This window comes from Engraulis encrasicolus, chromosome 14, assembly GCF_034702125.1.
Source record: "Engraulis encrasicolus isolate BLACKSEA-1 chromosome 14, IST_EnEncr_1.0, whole genome shotgun sequence".
NCBI classification, from domain to species: Eukaryota; Metazoa; Chordata; class Actinopteri; order Clupeiformes; family Engraulidae; genus Engraulis; species Engraulis encrasicolus.
The window spans coordinates 45187454-45211610 of record NC_085870.1 but is presented as its reverse complement, the minus strand read 5'-3'; the positions used below and the strand labels follow the sequence as shown (position 1 = coordinate 45211610).

General features: G+C 43.9%; 2 protein-coding genes across 3 annotated transcripts in view; both read right to left on the bottom strand.

The window, feature by feature from the left end:
- mettl1 (methyltransferase 1, tRNA methylguanosine) overlaps nucleotides 1–4729 on the bottom strand; it is a 29789-nt gene extending 25060 nt beyond the window's left edge. For both annotated transcript variants that reach the window (XM_063215890.1, XM_063215891.1), the window contains exons 1-3: nucleotides 4515–4729; nucleotides 3911–4056; nucleotides 3184–3368 (exon numbers count right to left, since the gene is read on the bottom strand). In XM_063215890.1, coding sequence (XP_063071960.1) covers nucleotides 3184–3368; nucleotides 3911–4056; nucleotides 4515–4594 — 411 coding nt within the window. In that variant the 5' untranslated portion in view covers nucleotides 4595–4729. The remainder of the gene's footprint in view (nucleotides 1–3183; nucleotides 3369–3910; nucleotides 4057–4514) is intronic.
- A 2981-nt stretch (nucleotides 4730–7710) lies between these two features.
- LOC134463353 (E3 ubiquitin-protein ligase MARCHF9-like) overlaps nucleotides 7711–24157 on the bottom strand; it is a 38195-nt gene continuing 21748 nt past the window's right edge. Inside the window, exons 2-4 of the mRNA XM_063216567.1 lie at nucleotides 16468–16623; nucleotides 13530–13722; nucleotides 7711–9190 (exon numbers count right to left, since the gene is read on the bottom strand). Of these exons, the coding sequence (XP_063072637.1) occupies nucleotides 8841–9190; nucleotides 13530–13722; nucleotides 16468–16623 (699 nt within the window). The 3' untranslated portion in view covers nucleotides 7711–8840. The remainder of the gene's footprint in view (nucleotides 9191–13529; nucleotides 13723–16467; nucleotides 16624–24157) is intronic.

Below are 24157 nucleotides of genomic sequence, written 5' to 3'. Positions count from 1 at the left end.
TGGCATAGCTGGAACTAGGTCATTGCATAAAAGGTGTCTGGTGACTTCCTCCCGAAGCTTTGGGCCATTGTCCATTTGCACTGTGAAGCGTTGCTCAATGAGTTCTGAAGCACTTAATAATGACCTGATAATATGGCCCGAAACACTTCAGAATTCATTCTGCGGCTTCTGTCAGTAGTAATTATCATCAATAAATACAGGGATATGTTGACAGACTACAGAGCTCAAAGGGCTTAATATTAATATTATGCATGTGCATGCATGTCCACACCATGACAATATCACCAGCATGATTCACTGATTAGGTGATGAGCGTAGATGCGTTCCTTCATGAGCAGTTCCTTTCCTTCTCTGCACTCTTTTCTTTCCATGTCAAATGTATTTTACCTCATCTGTCAATAGGCTGTTGTTCCAGAGCTATAGTGTTTTCCAAATCTGGTTTTGCTACTTTTGATGCTCAACAATTGTTTACATCTTGTAGTGAACCACCTGTATTGTACCAAGATTCTGTTCTGACCATGATGATAACGAATAACGCTTCCATACGGCATAACCCACCTCCCTCGGTTTGCACCTGGTCGAAAGGGCTGTGCCGAAGTTTTAACCAAACATTTTATTAGTCCCAATAGAACGTCTCTGCTTAAACCACGTCACTGCCTTGAATGCGCCTCTACCCAGGGCAGTTGGAATTGCTCAAAGTTGATTGCTTCCCGACAAAGTGGGTGGAGTTCCCCAGCCCAGCGGAGCTCAGAAAGTACTTGAATGAGCGCTTTTCCTGACTAATTTCGCAGCGCCGAAGGTGTTGTGTCATTAGGAGGGCGTAGCCTGGCTACACCCACCTTCCTCCTGGACACTGTTCTACAGTACAGGCCAACTGTTGGGACACAGAATGCTTCTGCCATCATCCACAACGTCTTTTGGTGTTGCTCTAGTATTGTTTTAAAGGAGAAGTCCACTTTTTTGAACACTAAGGCCATTTTCTGAGTTGTCTGCAATGTTTTAGAGTCCCCCTCGCCGTTTATTTCATGTTTGCTGCAGTCTCTGTTATTTGGCTGATTTGGATTTTATCTCAACCAGCTTTAGAATGGCCGTCTATGGGCACCTGCAACTCTGTTCTTAAAATCACCTTAAACATTTGTTTTCGAAAGTCTACAGCTCACAAAGTGGTTAGGGGTGTTCCCTAGCAGTCCCTAACAAGTTTCAAAGCGAAATATGGCTTCTGTCATTTTTTATTTGCCATTTTGTGAAAGAAAGTGAAAGTGAAAGTGAAACTTAATTTACAAATTGCTACATAAAACACACATAAAACACGAAAGATGCCATATTTTGCTACAAAAATTGTTAAGGAACACCAGTGAATACTGCTGAACACTTCGTGAGTTGCATATTCTTGAAAACAAATGTTAAAGGTGATTTTAAGAACTGAGTTGCAGGTGCCCATGGACGGCCATTCTAAAGCTGGTTGAGATCAAATCCAAATAAGCCAAATAACAGAGACTACAGCAAACATGAAATAAACGGTGAGGGGGACTTTAAAACATTGCAGACCACTCAGAAAATGGCCTTAATGTTCAAAAAAGTGGACTTCTCCTTTAACAATATTCTCAATACTAGAATTAGTCACATTCAGTGTTTCCTTTTATTTACATCTTGTTGAAGGGATTATAAGGAAAAAACACACACCTGACTGTGGAATAGCTGAGTAGTCTTCTACTCAATTACTTTTGATCCCTCTAAACGCGGGGAGCATACAAAAACTGTTGCAATTTCTATTCTGTTAATGCGATTTGGGTCTAAACACCCTCAAATTGACGAGTCTGCAGTTGAACAACATCGTGTTTGTTTTATTTCAAAGCCATTGTGGTGGGGTACAGAACCAACAGGATAAAAATATTTATGGGCCAAACTGTATATAACCAACAGAATGCCTTACATTTATTTTACTCTCTCAAAATGTAAAATGTGGAGTCAAAATTGGACCATTTTGTGAGGTTTGCGATTCTTTTGCTAGGTCCTGTCCGCCATACAGTAACTTTGTTTCTCTAGTTGCTATTCTGTTAGTAGAAAGGACAATCAAATCCTATTGATTGATTGATTTCTCTTTCATTCATTCATTCATTCATTCATTCAAAACAACTAGACCAAACTTTGCACTTTTGTTATTAATTCCTTGATGCATAATCTACTGTAATTGACAGACAGATTGCTTCTGCCAAGGTGTACATTTAATTAAAAAGGCCACATGTTGGTGTTAATGGCAATCTGGAAATACTGTAGCCTCATAATGTGCACCGTTCCAACAGTGGAATGCTTAACTTAGTGGAAAGCTCTACTTATACCTACTTCTACTTACTACCATAGTACTACACTATTATGACATTAGACAGAGTCTTTCGTCATACACTATAACTTGGTTATTGCCATTCTAGCAGCAAACTTGTAACGTGTCCTAATGCATTAAGAAGATAATTCACCAGTGTCAAAACAATGCCTCACCAGGAGGTGGCAACACTGCCCCCTCTGTTGAATTGACTGAGTTAACCCTTTCACGCAGACACAATATTATAATCTTGTGTTATTAACAAAAAAGTAACAACCAAGTCTGATCTAATCTTATCTGTTACTTAAAACTCTCTGTAACGTCATATAAATGTTGTTGTTATGTAGTCCACTTTTTTTTCCCGCACACAGTGAGTCGTACTGTTAGTGATTCCGGCAGCACAAGGAAGGTATACAATTGGACTATCACCATATAGAGGAGGATAGGCTGGGGTGTGAAATCCACAACACTGATATTTTCAGAATTGTATTTGATTTCCTTATCATTGAAGACCTGCCATCATTATGAACAATTGACAGCATGGGTTAAGTCTTGAAGGATAAATGATTCGCCACACACAGATTTCTATGACTGGATTGTCCCGGTCGACACACAAACACCATCCGACAGTCTACTTACTACATTATGTACATAATTTAAGTTACACAAGTCTAGCTACTTTCATGGGTGTTTCTAAAATGTTTTTAAACTAATAGTATTTCAAAACTTACATTGGTAATGACATGTTTTAGTGATGTACGGTACACGGCACTGAAGACTAGTCCGTTCTAAATACTTTGACTATGACCATATAGTGCCATGCCCCAGCCGGTAACATCTTCCTACACCCTCATTCAACTCACCTGGCCTTTGGTGAAGAAGTTGGGCAGGTACTTCATGGCGTTACTGCGGAGACAGGCAATGTTCTGGTAGCGGCCGGGCTCTGACGCACGCAGAGATTTTATGCGGTCCTGGACATAATCCGAGACTTTCACCCGGATCTCCAACCCCAATATCAGTGTATCAGGGAACAAAGGGGCGAGTTCGACTGTACAAAAGAAAATAATTGGCACAGCGTAAAAGAATGGAAAAGGGACAGCGATGAATGGGTGTGACAAAAACAAATAAATGTGCTATTATTAATATTAAGCCCTTCGATCTCTGTAGATAAGGCGCAAGGCGATACTACTTCAACACAAGTTGAAACATCTGCTGAGACACACTACAACAACAGAAGAGGAACAGACAGCCTACAATAATTCAACATGCATGACTTGAGTAATAGTAGAGTAAACTTTTCCACTCGGGGTTGCATACGATCACAGTTAATGTTACTATTGGGCAGTCATATGCTGTTTATTTAAGACATAGGCAATCATATGTCAGTGTAAAGGTAAAAGTTACAATGAAAGGTTTCAATTAAATCAAAGCTGCCCATACTTGAGTCTCAGGGGTATTACTGTCAAATGAACAGCATCCTCTAGTGGTGTCTTGTAGATGTCACAATTTCTGGATTTTCCTTTAGAATACGCCCAGCAGACTGAGAACAGGTTATTTTGTTGATAGAACATAGATAATGGGCAACATTACCGAGAAGCCCCCCGTATCCACAGCCAATGTCAGCGAACTCCACTTTGCCCTTCCGCCGGTCTGGTTCGTCCTCGTGACGCTCATCGGGTGGCCTGCAAAACTCTGGATACAGCTTTGACCAGTCCATTTCCTCGGGACAAACGGGACTGTCAAGACAAATTGACTTATTATATATATAGTGCGTTGTCTTCCAGACAAGACACATAAACTTAATCACTGATGCTTGTCATTCAATTCCTGATAAACAATAGCACGCAAGATAATAATGTCAACGCAAGCGTTTACTGCCAGCTGCTTTTAATTCACTACGGGTTGTCATGAAACACAACAGATTTCCGACGAATGGAGACGTATTTTCAAAGAATTTCGAGTTTCCATGATGAAATGGCCAACTCGAGAAATGTGTAAACACCAAGCTACAAAGTAATGCAAACAAACGCCAGCCGTGAAATAATCTTCTCGCATTTGTTCAGTGCACATCAAGAATATGCAAACACATTAAGTAACTTCTCTTGGTTAAAGGTAATTATTATTATAGGTAATTATTGGGATAAACACGTGTAACCAAATGACAGCATGATAGCTGGCGAGCTGCAATACTTACTACTGAAATGTATGGTCTGCCATAGGATTTGAATGAGCCCTTTGGCGATAATAACGCTTCTGTGGCATCGACACGCTCATCTTGTCTCTGTATAAACCTAATAATGTGATCAGCGTATAAGATGCGATTTAGAGTTTAATAAATACAAAAACACTGCCAGCTCAAATCACCATCTTCAACACAGACCTGTGATCTTCAACAGTGTGCACGCTGGCTGTAAGAAGACGCACTTTGATGACAAAAAAAGGAATCGGCTTTTGATTGGCTGAATACACGGGCCCGTCTGATTGGCCCGTGAATGTCTAGGAATCCTGTTTGTTACTAACCTGTTTCCAGAGCCCTCCCCCCTTTGTCTTTTCCAAACCTTTTCCAAACCTTTTTTCCAGACTTACTGTAACATCGATTTTCATTATTTTCAAAATTGATTTATTCATTCACTGGTTTATTTATCCATGATTTGCTTACTCTACAGACCAAACACACTTCTTTTTACCCCTACAGTCACAATATTATAGGGTCACGTAGGCCATGGACTTAATCATTTTGAATAGGCCTATGCTTGCATATTCTTGAGCAATATGAACCTTTCAGTTTTTAGGCAATGTAAATATATATTTATATATAATACATAGCCTAAGCTTACTGTCTTTGTTGAACTAAAAATAAACAGAGGGAATATGTTCTGCATAATTCATGTAGGCCTACAGTAGGTGCTTTGATGTGGAGAAAAAGAGTTTTGGTTTTACAGATTTGAAAAATGTTGGCTGAGAGAGCAATATGTTGTGTTTGGTTTAGTTAGCCTTCTAGACATATCCAAGATTCCCTGGTGGAGCACAGGATATATTCACCCTTGCATGATGCATATCTTAAATCGAATTGCTCATGTTTTCTTATATTTATTCTCGGCTATGCATTGGATAGGTTTACTTACTGTGGCTTTGTGTGTAATTTGCGGTCAGCATGTTGAGTGCAGTTAAAGGTTTTATTTGAGTTTTTGGTAGAGTAAATATTCCTAAAACTACTGGGAGACCCAGAGCAAACACCATATATTTAGATACTAGACAACATACAATGTAATTTTAAACCATTTCTTTTTAATTACTGAATAACAATTTAAATTTGCATTTGTGATGCTTAAAATAGCCGAAATGTGCTACTGACAAAAGTATATATTTATTTTTCATCTCCAAAACAAGTTACATGCTAGGGTATGGGCCTGCTGATCATTTGCATTCAATACCCTGTCACACCCTGAACTGGGAGATTGACAGGGCAGCACTCTCTGAACTTCTGGCCCTATAAGGCGATTTATTTCTGTCTCCAAGAGTCATATGTCCAATTTCTGGTTCCACAGAAGAAGACGTGGTTGGGGGTGGGGGGCTTCTTTTGCAGCTTCACCCCTGACTGAGGCATTCAAAGTACAAACCCCAACTCCGATGAAGTTGGGACGTTTGGTAAACAGTGAATAAAATCAAAATGCTATCATTTTGAAAACATTCAATCTATTCATTAGATGGAGAATAGTGAAAAGACAACATATTAAGTGTTAAAACCGAGAAAAAATATTGTTTTGGGGGACATATGTACTCATTTCTAATTTGATAAATCCAACACGTCTCAAAAGAGTTGGGACGGGGACAATAAATGGCAGCAAATGTCGAGGAAGACTAAAAACAAAACAAAAGACAACACTTAACAGTTAAATACATCAACCGATGAGATGATTTTATATAAAAAACAGTGTTAATTCCTATCTTGGACATGATTTCACCAGCTTAAATGGTGGGTGTATTCCTTGTCATGTTTTGCATGTTTTCCTTTCTGTAGTGCTTACAGTGTGACAGGTCTTGACCAAAAACCCACCATTTTATCACCTGCTGGTCCTTATGATGGAGCCAAACTGTTAAAACATAGTAGAGAATGCAATTTGACCTTACTATGTGGCAGTAATCGAATATCTCCCTTCAAAATATAATGCATGAGTGGCTTTTCATGCTGTTTAAAACCCATTTATACCATTCAGCACTGTATTTAACTCTACAGATGAGTGAGAACATCTTAACCAATGCACTACTGCATCCGCATGCCATCATGGAGGCTGACTTTTGAAGCTAGCACTAACACAAGTTGGATGGTCCATTTTCACTGTAGCACAGGATGTGCAATGCTCTATTATTGTCAAAAAGAATGGACTTCTACAACTTCTGCTGACTTCTGTAAGCAAAGGACAGTTTCCCATGTCTTCTGGATCTATTTCAAGTGAGCTCAGGTGCGTAGGAGAATGTTAAACCCCTGTATCATTTTCATGCATTAAGCATTCTTAATATGGTCAATTTTCAATAGCTCTAGCACTCCAGGAATTAGAGTGAGACTACAGCCAATATATATTTCATGATGTCATGTCAATGATTTTATTAACAAAAATATGTCTTATATACACTCAATCGTGGTAAATCAAAGGGAATTAAAAAATGTATGTAATAACTATGGTAATTATTCCCTTTGCATCTTTAATTCTGAGTGACTCAGCCTCTCTGTGATGATCTTATACCTGGACACCTACATTGTCCGTCAGTACAATTCATTTTGAAATGTTCTTCTTTGTTGTTTTATCTTATTTGGATGTTTACTAAATTTCACTGATCCCCGTCCCAACTCTTTTGAGACGTGTTGGATTTATCAAATTAGAAATGAGTACATATGTCCCCCAAAACAATATTTTTTCTCGGTTTTAACACGTAATATGTTGTCTTTTCACTATTCTCCATCTAATGAATAGATTGAATGTTTTGAAAATGATAGCATTTTGATTTTATTCACTGTTTACCAAACGTCCCAACTTCATCGGAGTTGGGGTTTGTACACAGTATTCTGCACAATAAATACATGCAACAAACCAGTCGTGCACGCACACACACACGTGCGTGCACACACACACACACACACACACACATGCACGCACGCACGCACGCACGCACGCACGCACGCACGCACGCACGCACACACACACACACACACACACACACACACACACACACACACACACACACACACACACACACACACACACACACACACACACACGCACACACACACGCACACACACACACACATCATTTCGCCTGCAACATACACTAAAGCATGGGACACAAAGAATTTGTCACACAAAACAGGTTCACCATAACATGTACAGGTTTTCTTTATTGCAGAAGATGATTTGTACTCTTGGAATTCCCCTTTGTGCTATTCTCCTCTCCTTTCAGGAGTCTTATTGCACTCAGATGTTTTGTATTGGACTTGGGAATGCCCTTGTGATAGTACACACGAGCCACTTCGAACTGTAGTATCACAGAAGAGACAGAGAAAGAGAGAGAGAGAGAGAGAGAGAGAGAGAGAGAGAGAGAGAGAGAGGGAGAGAGAGAAATAAGAGTGTGAGACAGAGACAGATAGAGAGAAAGAGATACAGACATAGAGACAGACAGATAGAGAGAGAGCGAGAGATCTGCACCACAACACCTGTTGGACAGTGAGAAAGAGAAGAATGGTCGGCCGTAACAGGTCGAAAGCATAGATGAGAAAAAAACGAAGGGGGGCAGGAGGAGTATGAAATTCCACGTTTTCCATATCATGTTATAGGTTATCAAAATCAAAATCAGTAACAATATCCACAGTATTTTTTCCTCTTTTTTTGTCATTGTTTGTCTTAGAAAACAGAAGAACAGGATACATGGCAATGCTTTGTATATTTCAGCTGAGGAAAGAAAAAGCCCTCCAGCTTTTAGAAGTTGAAGCCTTTTAGTTTCTTTTTTTCCCCAAACAGTTTTTTTATGTTTATTACCTTCATTTTTTTTAAAACTTAATAGTTTCCTTGTCACAATCCACACTGGTAAATGTAGCACTTAAAAAAACACACTGCTCACAGTCCCGTCAGAGGACTATGCCTCAGGCGACAGCTGGGCACCCATTTTGCCCAGCGCTTTTGTTCACCAAAGACGGCTTTTGAAAAGAGCCATGGCATCCCAGCGGGTACTGAGAGAGGTGAGAGTACAAGGCGTTTGAAGAGAGAGGTGAGCAATGTCAGTCTTTTTTGTTGTTGCTGTTGTCACGGGTCCCTTGATATCTCAAAATGGGTGACAGAGACAAACAGAGAGGCGCGACTGTCTGAAGGCGAACGTGTGGAGGTGGACGTCCAGTAGTCTGCGTGCGTCCACCAACCAACCTAACCACTCACATCCAGCCAGCCAGCTAGCCAGCCCATCATCACACCCATCACTTCGCCCTCTCGTCCAATGGGGCGGCCCCATGCTGAGGGAGGGGTGGCGACTCTCATACGGTGGTGACTCTCATCACCACCTCTCTGTTGGTGGCCGAGCCCAGACGGTGGTCTGTGGGTCGGAGCTGGCTCAGGATGTGGAGGATGGTGTAGCCGCAGTGGTGGTTGAGTATAGTCCTTACGCGCTGGCCCGTGCGCCCCGCGCGGTCGCTCAGGCCCGAGCCGTGAGGCCCTCCGCCGCCCCCCCGGGACCCCCGCCCCCCGCCCCCTTTGCCCCCCGAGCTGCTTAGGGGGTCCCCCAGGTCCTTGGCCTTCTCATAGTTCAACACTTTCCACTGCTGGTTTACCGCCTGCCACCTCTTGAATATCCGGTATACTGACGAGCCCTCGTGGATTATAAGGCCTAAAGGAGAGAGAGAGAGAGAGAGAGAGAGAGAGAGAGAGAGAGAAAGAGAGAGAGAGAGACAGGAAGAGACAGAGGAGTGCAAGGAAGAGAGATGATTACAGTGAGAGATGAGGTGTGCAGAAAGATGAAAGCGAAATGGATGGAGTGAGACAGAAGGAGAGGAATGAAGTGATGGAGCATGGGTATTTGAAACAATAAAAAGGTGTAGAGAGATAAACAAGAGTGAAACACAGGGGGTGTTGGCGAGGGTTGAATCGCCCCTCAGGCAGTGGCATGGAGTCCGAGGGGATGAGGTGGATCAGATGAGACGGCAGTTGCAGACGAGAAGAACAGCATGAGGAGAAATGAAAAGAGGGCAGACAGATATAGAGTAAGCAGGGTGACGTGGGGGATGAGACATGGGGTGAAGAGAAATAAAAAAAGAGTGTGTGTGTGTGTGTGTGTGTGTGTGTGTGTGTGTGTGAGAGAGAGAGAGAGAGAGAGAGAGAGAGAGAGAGAGAGAGAGAGAGAGAGAGAGAGAGAGAAAGAGAGAGAAACAGACAGACAGAATGTTAGTACTTCAACCAGAACAAAATATCATCTGGGAATATACAATGAGGGAAAACCTTTGCATGAGGACAAAATAAATATTTAAAAAGATGGCAGAGGAAAAAACACTGTAGACTGGCTGTGCCCTGGATTTGCAGCGCAGACATATTGCACTGACAATGACCTCACTACGACTAACTGAATGAAAGGGAAGCAAAAACACACAACACAAAACCATGAAAAGAGGAAACATTCAGTAAAATGCAGCATCGCCACACAAAGGACTGAGGTACCCTGATCATGGTACCGTCCCACCGCACTGCTCCCTTGGGGCGCCATTGAGGGCTGCCCCCTTGCACAGGTGAGGCATAAATGCAATTTCGTTGTGTGCAGTGTGCAGTGTTCACTTGTGTGCTGTGGAGTGCTGTGTCACAATGACAATGGGAGTTGGAGTTTCCCAATGGGGCTTTCACTTTTCCCAGATGCCAGGCAATACAGACTAGTGCGCAGAGATGAAGTACGAGACTTATCAATGATATAATCAGTAATGCTTACAAAAAAAACATCTGCGCAAAAGCTTACAGTCTCATTACCAAACAACAGTTGCAAACACCAATGGCAGAAATTACCACTCCCTATAGTCGTGTAAAATGACGAAGAGGTAAGAACTTAGAAAAGTAGGTCAAACCTCCTCCAAATCTGAGTCAGACGTGTCCAAAATAGTCAACTTAGTCACCTCAACGTCCTGACATGCACCCCGTGGGGTTGACATTGTAGCTGATCTTGAATCAATTGTAATTTATTCATGTTCTCTTCTTCTTTTTTTTTTAAACAGACGGGGGAGGATCGGGAAATGACAAAGATCGGGAATCAAACCCGGATCGCCAGCATAGCAGTCCATGGCTCACCATGAATGTAATGTTGCTGCTTAGCTGTTTTATTGGCATGGCATTAGCTTTGTCATCTACGATGTGGCCATTTGCACCTTCTTGACTGGATCCAGAACAGTACAGGCAGGGTTGGCTTAAGACGGCCAGGGGCCCCTAGGCTACAGTTTCCTCTAGGCCCCTACAGAAGGCAAATTTCTTAAAATTACATAGATGGCATCATTATAAGATATTAAAAGATTTAAAACTTCCACATCTTGTCACATTTCTCCAATTATGTTGATATTGTCCCCTTTTGGCCAACTGGGGGCTCCTTGGCAGGTGGGGGGGAAGGGCTGGGTTGCAGCCCTATCTAGCCTGTGCATTAATCCGGTCCTGAGAACTGTTCCTGTTTACGTATGCACTAAATAGCTGAGGCACGGCGTGGGATAGAATAGGATGCAGGGAGCTGCTTTGCTTTTTTTGCACTGACTGCATCGATGCAGTCATCACTGTTCTCCTCACTCACGCTGATTCATTGCGTCGGCACCACCACATGCACAATAAAGACAATAGTAGTGTACATAAACACAATAGCCTTTACTGTAGTGTAGTGTATAGACGTAAAAGTGAAGAAAGTGTTTACAAGATACAGTTATTTTCAGAGGCTCCACAAAACTATTTATGAGGAGGCACTATGAGTAATGCTAGAAATAATGCTATTGAAGCACACAGCGCTATCTCAAATTGATTTCACCACAAGTTACAATTACAATGCTTTCATAGTATTTCTATGTGACAAATGAAATCCTTGTATCAATCTACCCAATCTATGAAAAGGGGCTGTGAGTTCTGCTAGAGGTCATATTGAAGTATAATTATAAGAACTTTGGTCATGTTTAGTGTAGCGAAGGGGAGAGTTGCTAGACTGGCGTTGCCATCCTACGTTCTTCCATCCAAAGATTTTGGCACCACACATAATCTGGCGAAAGCCTCCTAGCTCGGTTCGCTCACTGTTCTGCCAATCAGCAAACAGTTGAGATCAGTGACGCAGAACTCACCCGCGAAGTCCATCACTGATTGGTTATGGTAACACAGTTTTGTCTTGTTATTTGTATGCTTTTGCAACACTATATCGTAACAGTCATGCTAATAAAGCACAATTTGAATTTGAATTTGAATTCGGAACTCCAATGAATTTAAATAGCAGAGCAAGCTCAGACCATCTCCCAACCTCCATGGAGACGGATTCCTCTTAGCTTTCACCAGACTGTTTGACGGAGTCAACAGTCAGCTTTCGCCCAGGCTAGAGAGTTGCCCCACCAGAACTCAAACCCGGACCTTCGGGGATGCCATACTGGTGCTCTGACCGCTGGACCAAAGAGCCAGTCTCATTAGCGGTGCCAGTTAAAGCACACTCACTGCTCTAGTGATGGCCACTCGATCACACATAGACATAACACTATTTAAAACACACAGACCTGCATGTCATCAGAATATAGGGCCTAGAAAATCACAGAATGCTCAGCGGTCATTCAGACACTGGCATGAATAAAACAAAGGATCTACCATGGAGGAGGAGAAGATCGACAAAGGCTTTGCCTTCAATGCCAGCATAACTTTATGATGATAGCATAGCCAGACATTACTGTTTGGTCCCAAGTATTTGTTTATGTGTGGCAGCATGCTGCACATAAAACAATGCTATTAGTGAACAAACGGAGGACATTCAGCAGCGCTGTCTTCAGCAATGTAAACAACCAGGGCCTGAGTTTCTCTATCCGCTGCTTGCACTGCATACAAATCTCCTCTCTGTAGACAGATACAGAGTCTTTCTCATCCAGCACAGTGACTGTGCTCGCTGGCCGACTGGCTCTGTGTACTGCTAGTCTATCTACAAACACACCTGATTCAGATCAGACACACACACACACACGCACACACGCACACACATCTTTTCCCTCAGGGAGGCTTGTGAAATCAGGTGTGTGAGGTTTGAAGTTGGAAAATGAGTTTTTGCAGCGTAGCTGTTCTCCACAACAAGCTATGTATGTAAACTCTTTTTACCCTGACACTCCCCTCATTTACAGTCTGTAAGCTTGGCATAGGGTGACAATGCATAGGCCTACTACTAAGTCCAGGACTTTGTATTAGCATTGGAACATGTTATATCTTTGTGCCCTTGACACTGAAAACATATCAGTGAATGTATCAATCATGCATGTATTGCATGCTGTGTCCTATATGTTTGAGGAGTTAGTATTTAGATCAGAGGGTTGCAAGTTCAAATCCCACCCTTACCTCTGCCTACACATCTGCATACACATCCATGGCCAAAGTGGCCTTGAGGAAGGCACCTAAACCTTCATTTAGGGGACTTCAGGGAATGTACCCAATACCTTTCACCCCAATAACGGCCGATCCCCCGTAATCTGCACATATACTGCTGTACATTTTATTCTTTTGAACTACTTGTATATACTGCTTACTTTGTATTTCCCCACACTTTGTATTTTGTTACATAGTCTACTATGTCGTCTTTTTAAGTAACTTTGGATAAAAGCATCAGCTGGTGCCGTGGGTCAGTGAGCAAAGGTCCTCCACCATAAATCTGGGAACTTGGGTTCGAGTGCAGCTTGAGGTCATTTCCCAATCCTTCCCCATCACTCTCTCCCAATCCTTCCCCATCACTCTCTCCCAAACTTCCCTGTCACTCTCTTCCCTGTCACTATCCAAAATCAACCCAAAACTCTTTTTTTTTAAAGAAAAAGAGTGTCAGCTATGTAAGTGTAATAGAATGTGGCCCGGCTGGGCACTGGACAGCTATGCAGGCGACCGTGGTTCGATTCCCAGCCCGGCAATATTTTTTGAAAAGTGAAATAGAATGTGTGCGTTTTGCTGTAAATGACCACGCAGTGGCGTCCACGTCCACGTCCACCCACCTATACAGACGATGTCCATGAATCCGTACATGCCGTAGCAGATCTGGAAGAGCAGGTCCTGGCGCTGCCACTTGGCCGAGGGGCTGAGGGAGGACCAGACCAGCCAGGAGATGCTGGCGATGAGGAACAAGGAACCCAAGATGATGGCCGCTATCTGGACCTTCTCAATCACCGTCAGGGAAATGGCCTGCCACTGTGGAGGAGGGAGAAGAGGGGGAGGAGGACGAGGAGGAGGAGAGAGAGAGGGAGAGAGAGAGAGAGAGAGAGAGAGAGAGAGAGAGAGAGAGAGAGAGAGAGAGAGAAGGGACAAGACAGAGGGAAACGAGGGGCAGAGAAAGAGCAGAAAGACAGAGAGCGTGGGAGAGCGAGAGACAGAGAGAGACACAGAGAGAGAGAGAGAGAGAGAGAGAGAGAGAGAGAGAGAGAGAGAGAGGTGAAGAGAAGGACAGAAAGAGAAGGGTAGAAAGAGAAGGGCAGAGAGGGAGAATGAGCATGCTGCTGAGACAACAGGAAGGCAATAGCACACTGGCAACAGCTGTTCCGAAAGAGGATACACAGGTCCTGGTGTTCATTTGAAAGCAGCTCATCATTACGAAATCTTTTTTGCAAATGGCATTTCGGTCACAAATAACCGACAAAATGTTGTAAGGAATGAAAACAGTCGGGGGAAAAGTATGCCACACGTGACTCACTAGTTTAACACATCGCTTGCCTTCGGTGCTTCCAGCAGCTTTGATGGACTTCACTGCATTTCATAAACATTTTCTTATTTTCCTAGATATCATACCGACTAATTAAAAATGCACAACAGTCTTAGTTTGATCTAGTAAGTTTAAAAAAAGAAGCAAACTATGATGTACTGCACAAAAAATACAAGTTGTTGATGACACTTTGGACACTCTCCAAACTTTGGATTAAAAAGCACTGCATTGCAGTTCATCTACAGTACGAACCCAATCAGTTTCGGACGAGTGTGTTTTATAAACAAGCCTGTTTGTATAAAGCACAGCTTTTGACCGTTGCAGTAATTTGGGCTGTTTTTCTTACTTTTTCACTCCTTATGATATTGTGGCCAACCACCTTCACAAACATGATTTCAAAATATTTGACAATGCCCAAATGAAGGCCAGCTGAGGCCGAAACATATTGGCTGCTTTTATTGAGCTGCAACATATTAAGTATAACTGACAGTATGATAGTCCTACAGTACGATGATTAATTGTATGCTTTTTGGTGCCTTGTACAGATAATGTGTGTGTGTGTGTGTGTGTGTGTGTGTGTGTGTGTGTGTGTGTGTGTGTGTGTGTGTGTGTGTGTGTGTGTGTGTGTGTGTGTGTGTGTGTGTGTGTGTGTGTGTGTGTGTGTGTGTGTGTGTGTGTGTGTGTGTGTGTGTGCGCTCTCTGTACACATTTGGATTTGTGTCACATTTTAACATGCAGGTTTAACAGTGCATGTTAGTTCAACGACAGTGCCTTAGGTCAGTGGTTCCCAACCTTTTTCTTAAGGGACCCATGTTTTTACTATTGTAAGCTTTGGTGACCCAACCACGCGAGCGCCCGCACGAGACGGAGTCACAAGATGCCCTCCGTTTCCTGCGAAAACTTATTTTAGTTATTTTATTCCTCAATTCGTCTTTGGTCAAATATAGAATAAATGTTTAATGTAGCACTTACAATTTGTTGTGTCTATGCATTTATTAGTTAAATGCTTTGTCTTTTATTCAACATGGGCTATATATATTTAAAACGAAACCCCTTAAAATCAAGAGGGCTCCGCGACCCCCTGTGGATCTTTGGCGACCCATAAGGGGGGTCCCGACCCATAGGTTGGGAAACACTGACTTAGGTCATAGCACATGTTTCATGTAACATGTTTCATACCGCCAGCTGACATATGGCCATTTTGTCTTTGTTGACCAGACATTAGAAAGACGTAGGATGGCTTTTCCCCCCGCAGTTTAGGGAATAGGGACTCGCTTATCTGATTGAATTTTTCACAGTGCAGACGAAAAGTGCTCCTCTGTTTCAACCCTCTCTGTTTCATTATTACCATACTCTGCGGAGACTAGATGTTTCCTGTGGAGTGCTGTGGACTCTTCTTGATATGGCCAGGTTGTGGTCACTACGTCCCTGTACTGTGCTTGACCTGACCAGGACATGCTTCTGTCAGACATACAAAGAGAGCGCTATATATCTAGCGCTCTCTTTTTTTTCTTTCTCTGTCTTCCCCTCTTTCGCCATGTCCCTCTCATAATCTCTCTCCCCTCTCCCCCCTTCCCCCTCTCTCTCTCTCTTTCTCTGTCTCTTTCTCTCTCTCTTCGCTACCCCCCCCTCTCTCTCTCTCTCATTGGTTAATACTGTCTGTTGAGAGCAATGTAATGACAGTAACTGATTCTTGTTTCCCCCTGTCTTTCTGTGTTACTGTTGTTCACAAACACACAGATACACAAAGATGGACCAAACTCTTATCCTTTGCATGTATTTTGTACACAGACACACAGACACAGACACAGACACAGACACAGACACACACACACACACACACACACACACACACACACACACACACGCACACACACACGCACGCACACAAATACGCACATTCGCACACACATAAACACACACACACACACACACACGCACACACACACACACACACACACACACACACACACACACACACACACACACACACACACACACACACACACACACACACACACGTGCACACACGCACACACACACACACACACACACACACACACACACACACACACACACACACACACACACACACACACACACACACACACACACACACACACACACACAAACACACACCCAAACACACACACACACACACACACACACACACACACACACACACACACACACACGACACACAGACACACACACGACACACAGACACACACACATACCTGCAGGGGGTTCTTGGTGCTGATGGCCAGCACATGGTATTTGAAGTAGCAGAGCTCGCAGCTCCAGGAGCCCCTCTCGCTGATCCAGCGGATGAGGCAGGGTTGGTGGGTGCAGCGCACGGAGCCGTCACAGCGACACGGACTCAGCAGCTCCCCCTGTGGGACACACAGCAACACGACAGGTGTTAGGCATCAGTTATTTCTTACTGAATAGCAGAGGTGTATGAAGTGATGGTGTTTATATACTCGTACAGTGCATTGATCTACCTAGGTACAGTGGAATAACCGGTGTATAAACTATGCATGATCATGTATTAGGGTTGTAATTACATAATTAATACTTTACTACTTTTATTTAGGATTACTTGCAAAATGGTAATCTCTTTCAGACTTCAGTGCTTTTGTTGTTTATTATATAGTTGTTTTTATTGTTGTTTTGTTGTTTATTATAAGTCACAAATGGGTCTTCAGATCATTTCTTCCAAAATAGTTATGACTTCCTGATTTCAACAGCCATTATACACATTCCAGTGCTATAGAACAAGGCTGCGGGGGGCCCTGTGGCGTAGTGCGCTAAGCCCCCCACATTTGGGCTTACATTGGCCACGGGGACCCCGCTTCAAGTCCGTCCGGGGTCATATCCCGGCCCTGCCCCATCTCTCTTTTCCAATCATTTCCTGTCTATTGTCTTGTAGTACTAGAGCAAAAAAAAACAAACAAAAAAAAGAAAAGAACAAGGCCGCAAGGCAAGGTAGGTCTTCAGATCATGACTGATGACTAGTATTTGATCTTGATGTTATTACAATCCCCACCGTGTAAAAATGAATCAACTGAGCTGCAGGTGAATGAAAGGTTCAAACCCTTCTTGATCTCTATTTACATAACATAACCTTTTTTCCCATACACACGTGTCATGATATTTTTTTAATTATTTATTTGCATCAACACCCAACAAAGTATCCCAAGTCTATGTTTTGTGCAAATATGTATTGACATTTTCCTTAAGCTGCTTTTGTGATCCGTCAATGATTGTGCAAAATGGCATTAGATTACATTTAATCCCCTCTGTAGATGCCTTATGCAGATTCATATAGAGTGCTTCACTGATTGTCACAACAATCACATCAGACTTAAGAGGTGGCCTAAGCACCAACATAAACAACATTTGACTGCACAAAGAGCTTTATTCTGACAGCTTTATCTACCAGTTTTTCAAAAGACATTATAACCACAAGGATATTTAAGCCAGTGTCAGGGCGAAAGAAGACAGGCTTCCATTTTCGAGCATGTTTGCATGTACAGTATAGTACATGAAAATAACAGTGTTTATGTTTATCTCCTCTCTGACTTCAATGCTTCCAGTGCTACTATTTTTGATTGCTATGACTATTTTTTCAATGCCTTTAGTGGAGAGGACAGTGAAGACCATGACAGGAACAGAGTGGTGGCGACAGAAGCGATTCTAGTGTCAATGGGGGCCCCAAGCAAAAACCCAAAAGCATGAACATTCGAAACAAATTGCCGCTATTATAGTTTGAAGTTGAGCTGTTTTTCACCATCTAGTATGCTGGGGGGCCCAAGCGGCTGCCTGCCTTGCCTGGTGACAAGATGCGCCTCTGGGTGGAGAGAGAGAGGGTAGACAATTAACCAGACCGTGCCACACACATACTCAAACTTGGGTCTCCAGGCCCTGCCGTGGCCTAGCGGTAGGGTACTTGTCTGCTATGTGGCCGACCTGGGGTTCGATTCCCGGCCCTTCCCCATCTCTCTCTCCCCACTTGCTTCCTGTCACCATCTTCACTGTACTGTCATAAGAAAAAAGAAAAAAAAAGAAAAAAAAAGTATGTAAGCCCATTCATGATGCAGTGCATTATAGTGATGAATCACTTGTAGTAGTGATGACACTCATAGGGTACATATTAATATCCAGTTGCCAGTTGACTCCAGCCTTACGCCTTGTGGCTTGTCGTCATTGAGGATTTCTCATGCCATGACAGGGTGAGAGGACGGAAAAGGGTGACCAGATGCCATAGAGCAGGGGTGGGGAACCTATGTCTCGAGGGCCATTTGTGGCCCTTGAGACCGAGATAGTTTTAATGTTCTGCAGCTTCAAAATATTACATATTTTGTAAAGGAAACTAAAAAGAAATACATTTCCAATACAATTAAATTATATTCAGGGGACCTAGAGAAGGTGGGGTCTGTTTTAAAGGTGGCTGCCTTTAATATAGGTCTAAAGTACAGGGGGAAATCCTGGTTTGTGTTCATAATACAGCCCTCGGAGGACTTTTACGACCTTCGAATGAATTTGAAGTGGCCCCTCGAATGAAAAAGGTTCCCCACTCCTGCCATAGAGGCAGGCCTGCACACATGAGTCCCGCTAGGGGGGGGAATGGTGTTACAGATTCTAAGGGCCCAAGCACTGACAGCGCTGACAGGGGCCCTTAAGGGGTCACACATTTCGAATCTTTCATGGGGCCCAACATTTCTGGCGGCGCCCCTGCCTGCACATGGTACTTCATTCCTCCATCCTCCCTTGATTCCTTCTTCACAGAAAAAATACCAATGTTAATGTAACTCTTAAAGAGCTGACATAAACTCTGTTTCAGATAACATTTGGTGCCATTCAAAAAGTAGTGTTAATTCTGCTCTTTGGCCAGTGTAACAGCTTTAATTACTCTATCTGGATTTATATTTATATTAGTTTACTCTGAAATATTGATAGCCTACTCCATTTTTACGGAGTGAGAACAGAGGAATCGAGGACGTGAGGACAGAGGAATTAAATACAATTCATGTATTGACACACACCTCATTCACATGATCATCATGGGTAGTGCACAGTGATAGTTTTACTGACTCCACCACATCTCTTGTTTGTTTGATATTTTTCTTGTGTTGAAACGAACGACACACCTCAGAGATGCCCTCCCTCCCCCATCCCATCCACAAATTGCAGCGTTTACTGCGGGAACTTTGTGGAAATGAATTAATTTGCAAGCCGTTGCCTGTGAAGGGCAAATTAGGGTAGAAGCAGCGGTGGCACTTGGTGAGACGTCTGCAGCTCAGCTGGTAGCATCAGCATCAGGATTAGCATCAGCAGCAGCAATGTCAGGAGTGTCATAGCCTGGAGCACAGTCATACTGATGGGCCCGGATAGCTAGCGATAGCTGCACACACCGCCTGTCAATCACCACCACCAGGGGAGCCGACAGTGGGGGCAAAGGGGTAATTTGTCCCGGGACCAGGTAGAGAGGGGGGGGGGGGGGAATTGGGTTTCCATTACATTGTGTGTATTAGGTAGGGGCCCTTTCAGAAGACTTTGTCCTGGGCCCAGCAAAAGCTGTCAGCAGCCCTGACCACCACCACCACCGGCAGCACCAGCAACAACAACATCTGCCTGATGATACACAGCATCATTTCCAGCAAGGCACACTCCATAGAGGACAGTTGACTAGACACTAGGAGAGCCCTCCTCTTCTGGTAAACAGAAAGTGTAAAATGCAAACAATTGTCTTGGGTGAATATACGGTATGAGAAGGAAAAATAAATATCCTCACACCCAATACCTCAGACCGTCACAGTGATATATGTGATGAAACGTTGAATCATGAATCGTTTTGACTAAATAATGTTTTTTTTTAGGGTCAAGGGCATGCATTCTTTTCCTTTCATCTTCTCCTTTTCATTTGCCCCTAAAATGTGCCATCCTTGCGTGTGTTAGTGTGGCTGGACCGGATATAGGCATAAAGATGAACTCAGCACAATAAATTAGGACTAATTACTAATAACTACTGATTACTATTGGAATCCCCTGCCTGTGCTGAATATACTCCAGTTAAAGAAAAAAGAAAAGTAAAGGACTGTACCTCCGGATGTTTGATTTCAGGTAGCTTAGTAACAGCAAAGTCAAAGAATGTGCGCACATCAGTGGCGCAGGTGCTGGACCAAACGTAAGATAACTGAAAAGAAAGTAAAGGTCCGCAACACTGTTAAATGCTCCCAAATATTTAATGGCACGACGTTTCGGACTAACCGTCCTTCGTCCTTCAAAGTGCTTAGTAACAGCAACATAAAAGTGACTGAGGGAATCATAAACTTAAGATTAAGAACGGGGGGGGGCACACTAAACCCCGCACATTTGGGCTTGCGTGCCCATTGGGACCCCGGTTCGTGTCTGGCCTGGGTCATGTCTCAGTCCTGCCTCATTTCTCTCTACCACTCACTTCCTGCCATAATCTCCACTTTCCTATCAATAAAGGCACAAAAGCCCCAAAATATATCTTGAAAAAAACGACCAGCGGAAGTCAAGCGCTTTCCATCACACTTGCTATGACTCAAAAGCCATAAAAACTGTAAATCTCATTCTTAGAGTAGAGACAACAGTAGACAGTAACAGTAGAGGCCTATGTGTAGCCATTGCGGGGGGGATCAAAGTGTGAACAGACGTACGAACAGAAAAGTGACAGGAACATTGCAAACTGACACCCCCCCCCCCCCCCTTGCTCATAAAGGTTGGACTCTGACAAAAACTCACTGAGCGGCAAAACAACACGGCTAGGTGAGGTGCCGCCAGGTGAGTCACAGGAAGTAGCTATTAAGTGGACCAAAGTGGGGAAGTGATTGTGGAGCGGAAGCAAGTCCCAGAGGAAGCCCCCTTTCATACAGTTGGCTAGGCCCACATCACATGGCACCGCACACAACACAACACACCACAGCAGGGTAGAGCTGCTTCTTCTGATGGAGCCCAAGACAGCACTCACTCAGATCAAGATGCAGTGTGACTAAATACATCCATCGGGGCAAGATGGAAATCATGCATGATGGAACCTGTGGGTGGAAAAAGAGAGAGCGAGAGAGAGAGAGAGAGAGAGAGAGAGAGAGAGAGAGAGAGGGAGAGAGAGAGAGAGAGAGAGAGAGAGAGAGAGAGAGAGAGAGAGAGAGAGAGAGAGAGAGAGAGAGAGGGAGAGAGAGAGAGAGAGAGAGAGGGTGATAGAGAGTATAAGGGAAGGGAAGAAGGGGGTTGGGGTGTGGGGTGGGGAGTCGGTTCCGTTTCCATGGTAACCGGGAGATGAGCTGACAAGAAGCTGAGGCTTCAATCAATCAGGCACGTTGTCACGGTTGTCACATACCACTCCGTGGCCCCTCAGATCTCCGCGCTGCGCTTGGAGGCCGACCCCGTTTGATGCGGGTTAAGGCTCCCCATTCACACTCACGTCACTATGGATTGAAGTACTGTACTGTTGATGATGAGGCAAAGGAGTTGAAGGGTGTCTTTGGGGCATACCACAAATCCAGGTTAGCCAGGTCCCAAAGTTATTTCTCACTCCTTCCTCATCACTCTCACCCACCAATTTCCTCTCTCTCTCACGGTCATATCTCAATAGTCATGGGTAAGTGGTTAGGGCGTCAAACTTGTAGCCCAAAGGTTGCCGGTTCAACTGCTGACCTGCCAGGTTGGTGGGGGGAGTAATTAACCAGTGCTCTCCCCCATCCTCCTCCATGACTGAGGTACCCTGAACATGGTACCGTCCCGCCGTACTGCTCTCTTGAGGCGCCATTGTGGAATGCCCCCTTGTACGGGTGAGGCATAAAATGCAATTTCGTTGTGTGCAGTGAACACTTGTGTGCTGTGGAGTGTTGTGTCACAATGACAATGGGAGTTGGAGTTTTTCCCAGGTGGGCTTTCATAAAGGCACAAACACCCCAAAAATAGCTTTAAAAAAACAACAGCACTATTTGAGGGCCAGACAACAAGGGGAGGCGGTGCCAAAGAGGCCGGTCTTCAAGGCCATAAAGAAGGATCCGGCCGGCCGGACAAAGACAAGTCTCCCACATTCCATCCTGCCTCCACCGCCCACTGCTGTAACTCACTGTCAGTGGTGTCAGAGGAGGAGGAGGAGGAGGAGGAGGAGGAGGAGGAGGAGGAGGAGGAGGAGGAGGAGGAGGAGGAGGAGGAGGAGGAGGAGGTGCTGTTGAGCAGGGGGTCAGGGTCACTCACCACTACACTACAGGTCGGCCATCTTGCCTTTCATTATGTTCTATTATGACCTGTCACAGAGTCACACGCAGACAGTGTCCTGGAGGCCTTATTTATTTTGTGAGGCGTCAGAGATGGGCAGGATTTTTGGACAGGGGAGCAAGAGGGGGGTTGGGGCTAATAAGAGGGCATACATTGGATGAAGGGACGAGGGACAGTCAATGTGGACGATAAAGCAGCAGATGAAGCACCAGGGCTGGATTAAGATGGTATGGGGCCCCCATAGGTAATAGGTTGCTGTAGGCCCCCCACAGACAACAAATTCTGCAATAAAATTAGGTAGACAGCATGATCATTCTGAGCCAGGAGTGAGTATTAACAAGATTGAAAACTCAAACTCAACAGGAAACTAATTTTTCATCTCCGCATCTCGTCACAATTCAACAATTATTGTTTTTTCCCTCCACTTTCTCCAATCGGGGGCCCCTTGACAGGTGGGGGGGCCCTAGGCTGCAGCCATATCTAGCCTGTGTGTTGCTGTAATCCGGCCCTGACCAGTTGAGTGAAAGTGAGCAGTAAATAAGACACAGGGCACCAAACCACCTCCCATGACCACAGCGCTCCTCTCTCCACTGTATAAACAAGATCACAAGGCCGGTGTGATGTGATGCAATGTGCTATGGCCTTTCTACAACCAAGAACACATCAGAAAGAAATTAAACAAACCAAAACAACCCAAGACGCATTGTCACACATGAATAAAAAAATATGTGAAATATAACAGTATACAACAGATATAATAGAGTATAACATTGAAAGAAAATAAAGGGAAAGGTAGCTTTCAAAGCAAGTTCCTATGCACAGTAAGCACGTAATGCGTTGTCCATGTCCTCAAAAAGAAGTCGTTATGGCGACAGCGAAAAAAACAACATTGTCTGTATTATCATACCCAGGCGCTATATAGTGAGTAGCGGCAGTATCTCTACTGATTAAATGGCTCAGGCACCGAGTGTTTCAAATTGCACGGCACAGAAAATGCAGGGGAAATGTTCCGACCGTCGGGCAGGGACAACAGAACTGATGGATCATAAAGATAGCGCTGAAAGGTGAGGCAGAGAAGGACAGAGAGAGAGAGAGAAGGGGGGAGAGAGAGAGAGAGAGAGAGAGAGAGAGAAGAGGTAGAGAGAGAGAGAGAGGTGGGGGGGGAGAGAGGTGGGGGGGGGGAGAGAAGAAAGAGTGTAGAGAGAGAGAGGGAGAGAGAGAGAGAGAAGAAAGAGGATAGAGAGAGAGAAGAAAGGGAGACAGGATGGCAAGAAAGAGTGTATAAGCCTTGGGTGTTTTCGAAAGTGTCCTCATTACAGATGTAAAATGACAAACACTCTGAACATGTTTCGCCGCCACGTCCCAGCTTCTCTGACGCCAGCCGGCAGTGTGCATATCAGTGCAGTGTGCGTATCTAGCCATTTTGCGGCCCTAGGCGAAATATAAACATGGGGCCCTCAAAAGTCATTATATAAATATAACATCCTGTGTTTTGGTGCTATTTTAGTGTTTTGTTTCATATCTTCGATTACTTTAGATACAGTTAGTGACAAATTAAGATCAAGCCTATGTTTTTTTTCTGTTTACCACCACTGGTGTTACAGTTGGGGCCCCTATGCAGGACAGATTTGGTCGGGGCCCTTGGCATTTGCCTAGGTTTGCCTAAGG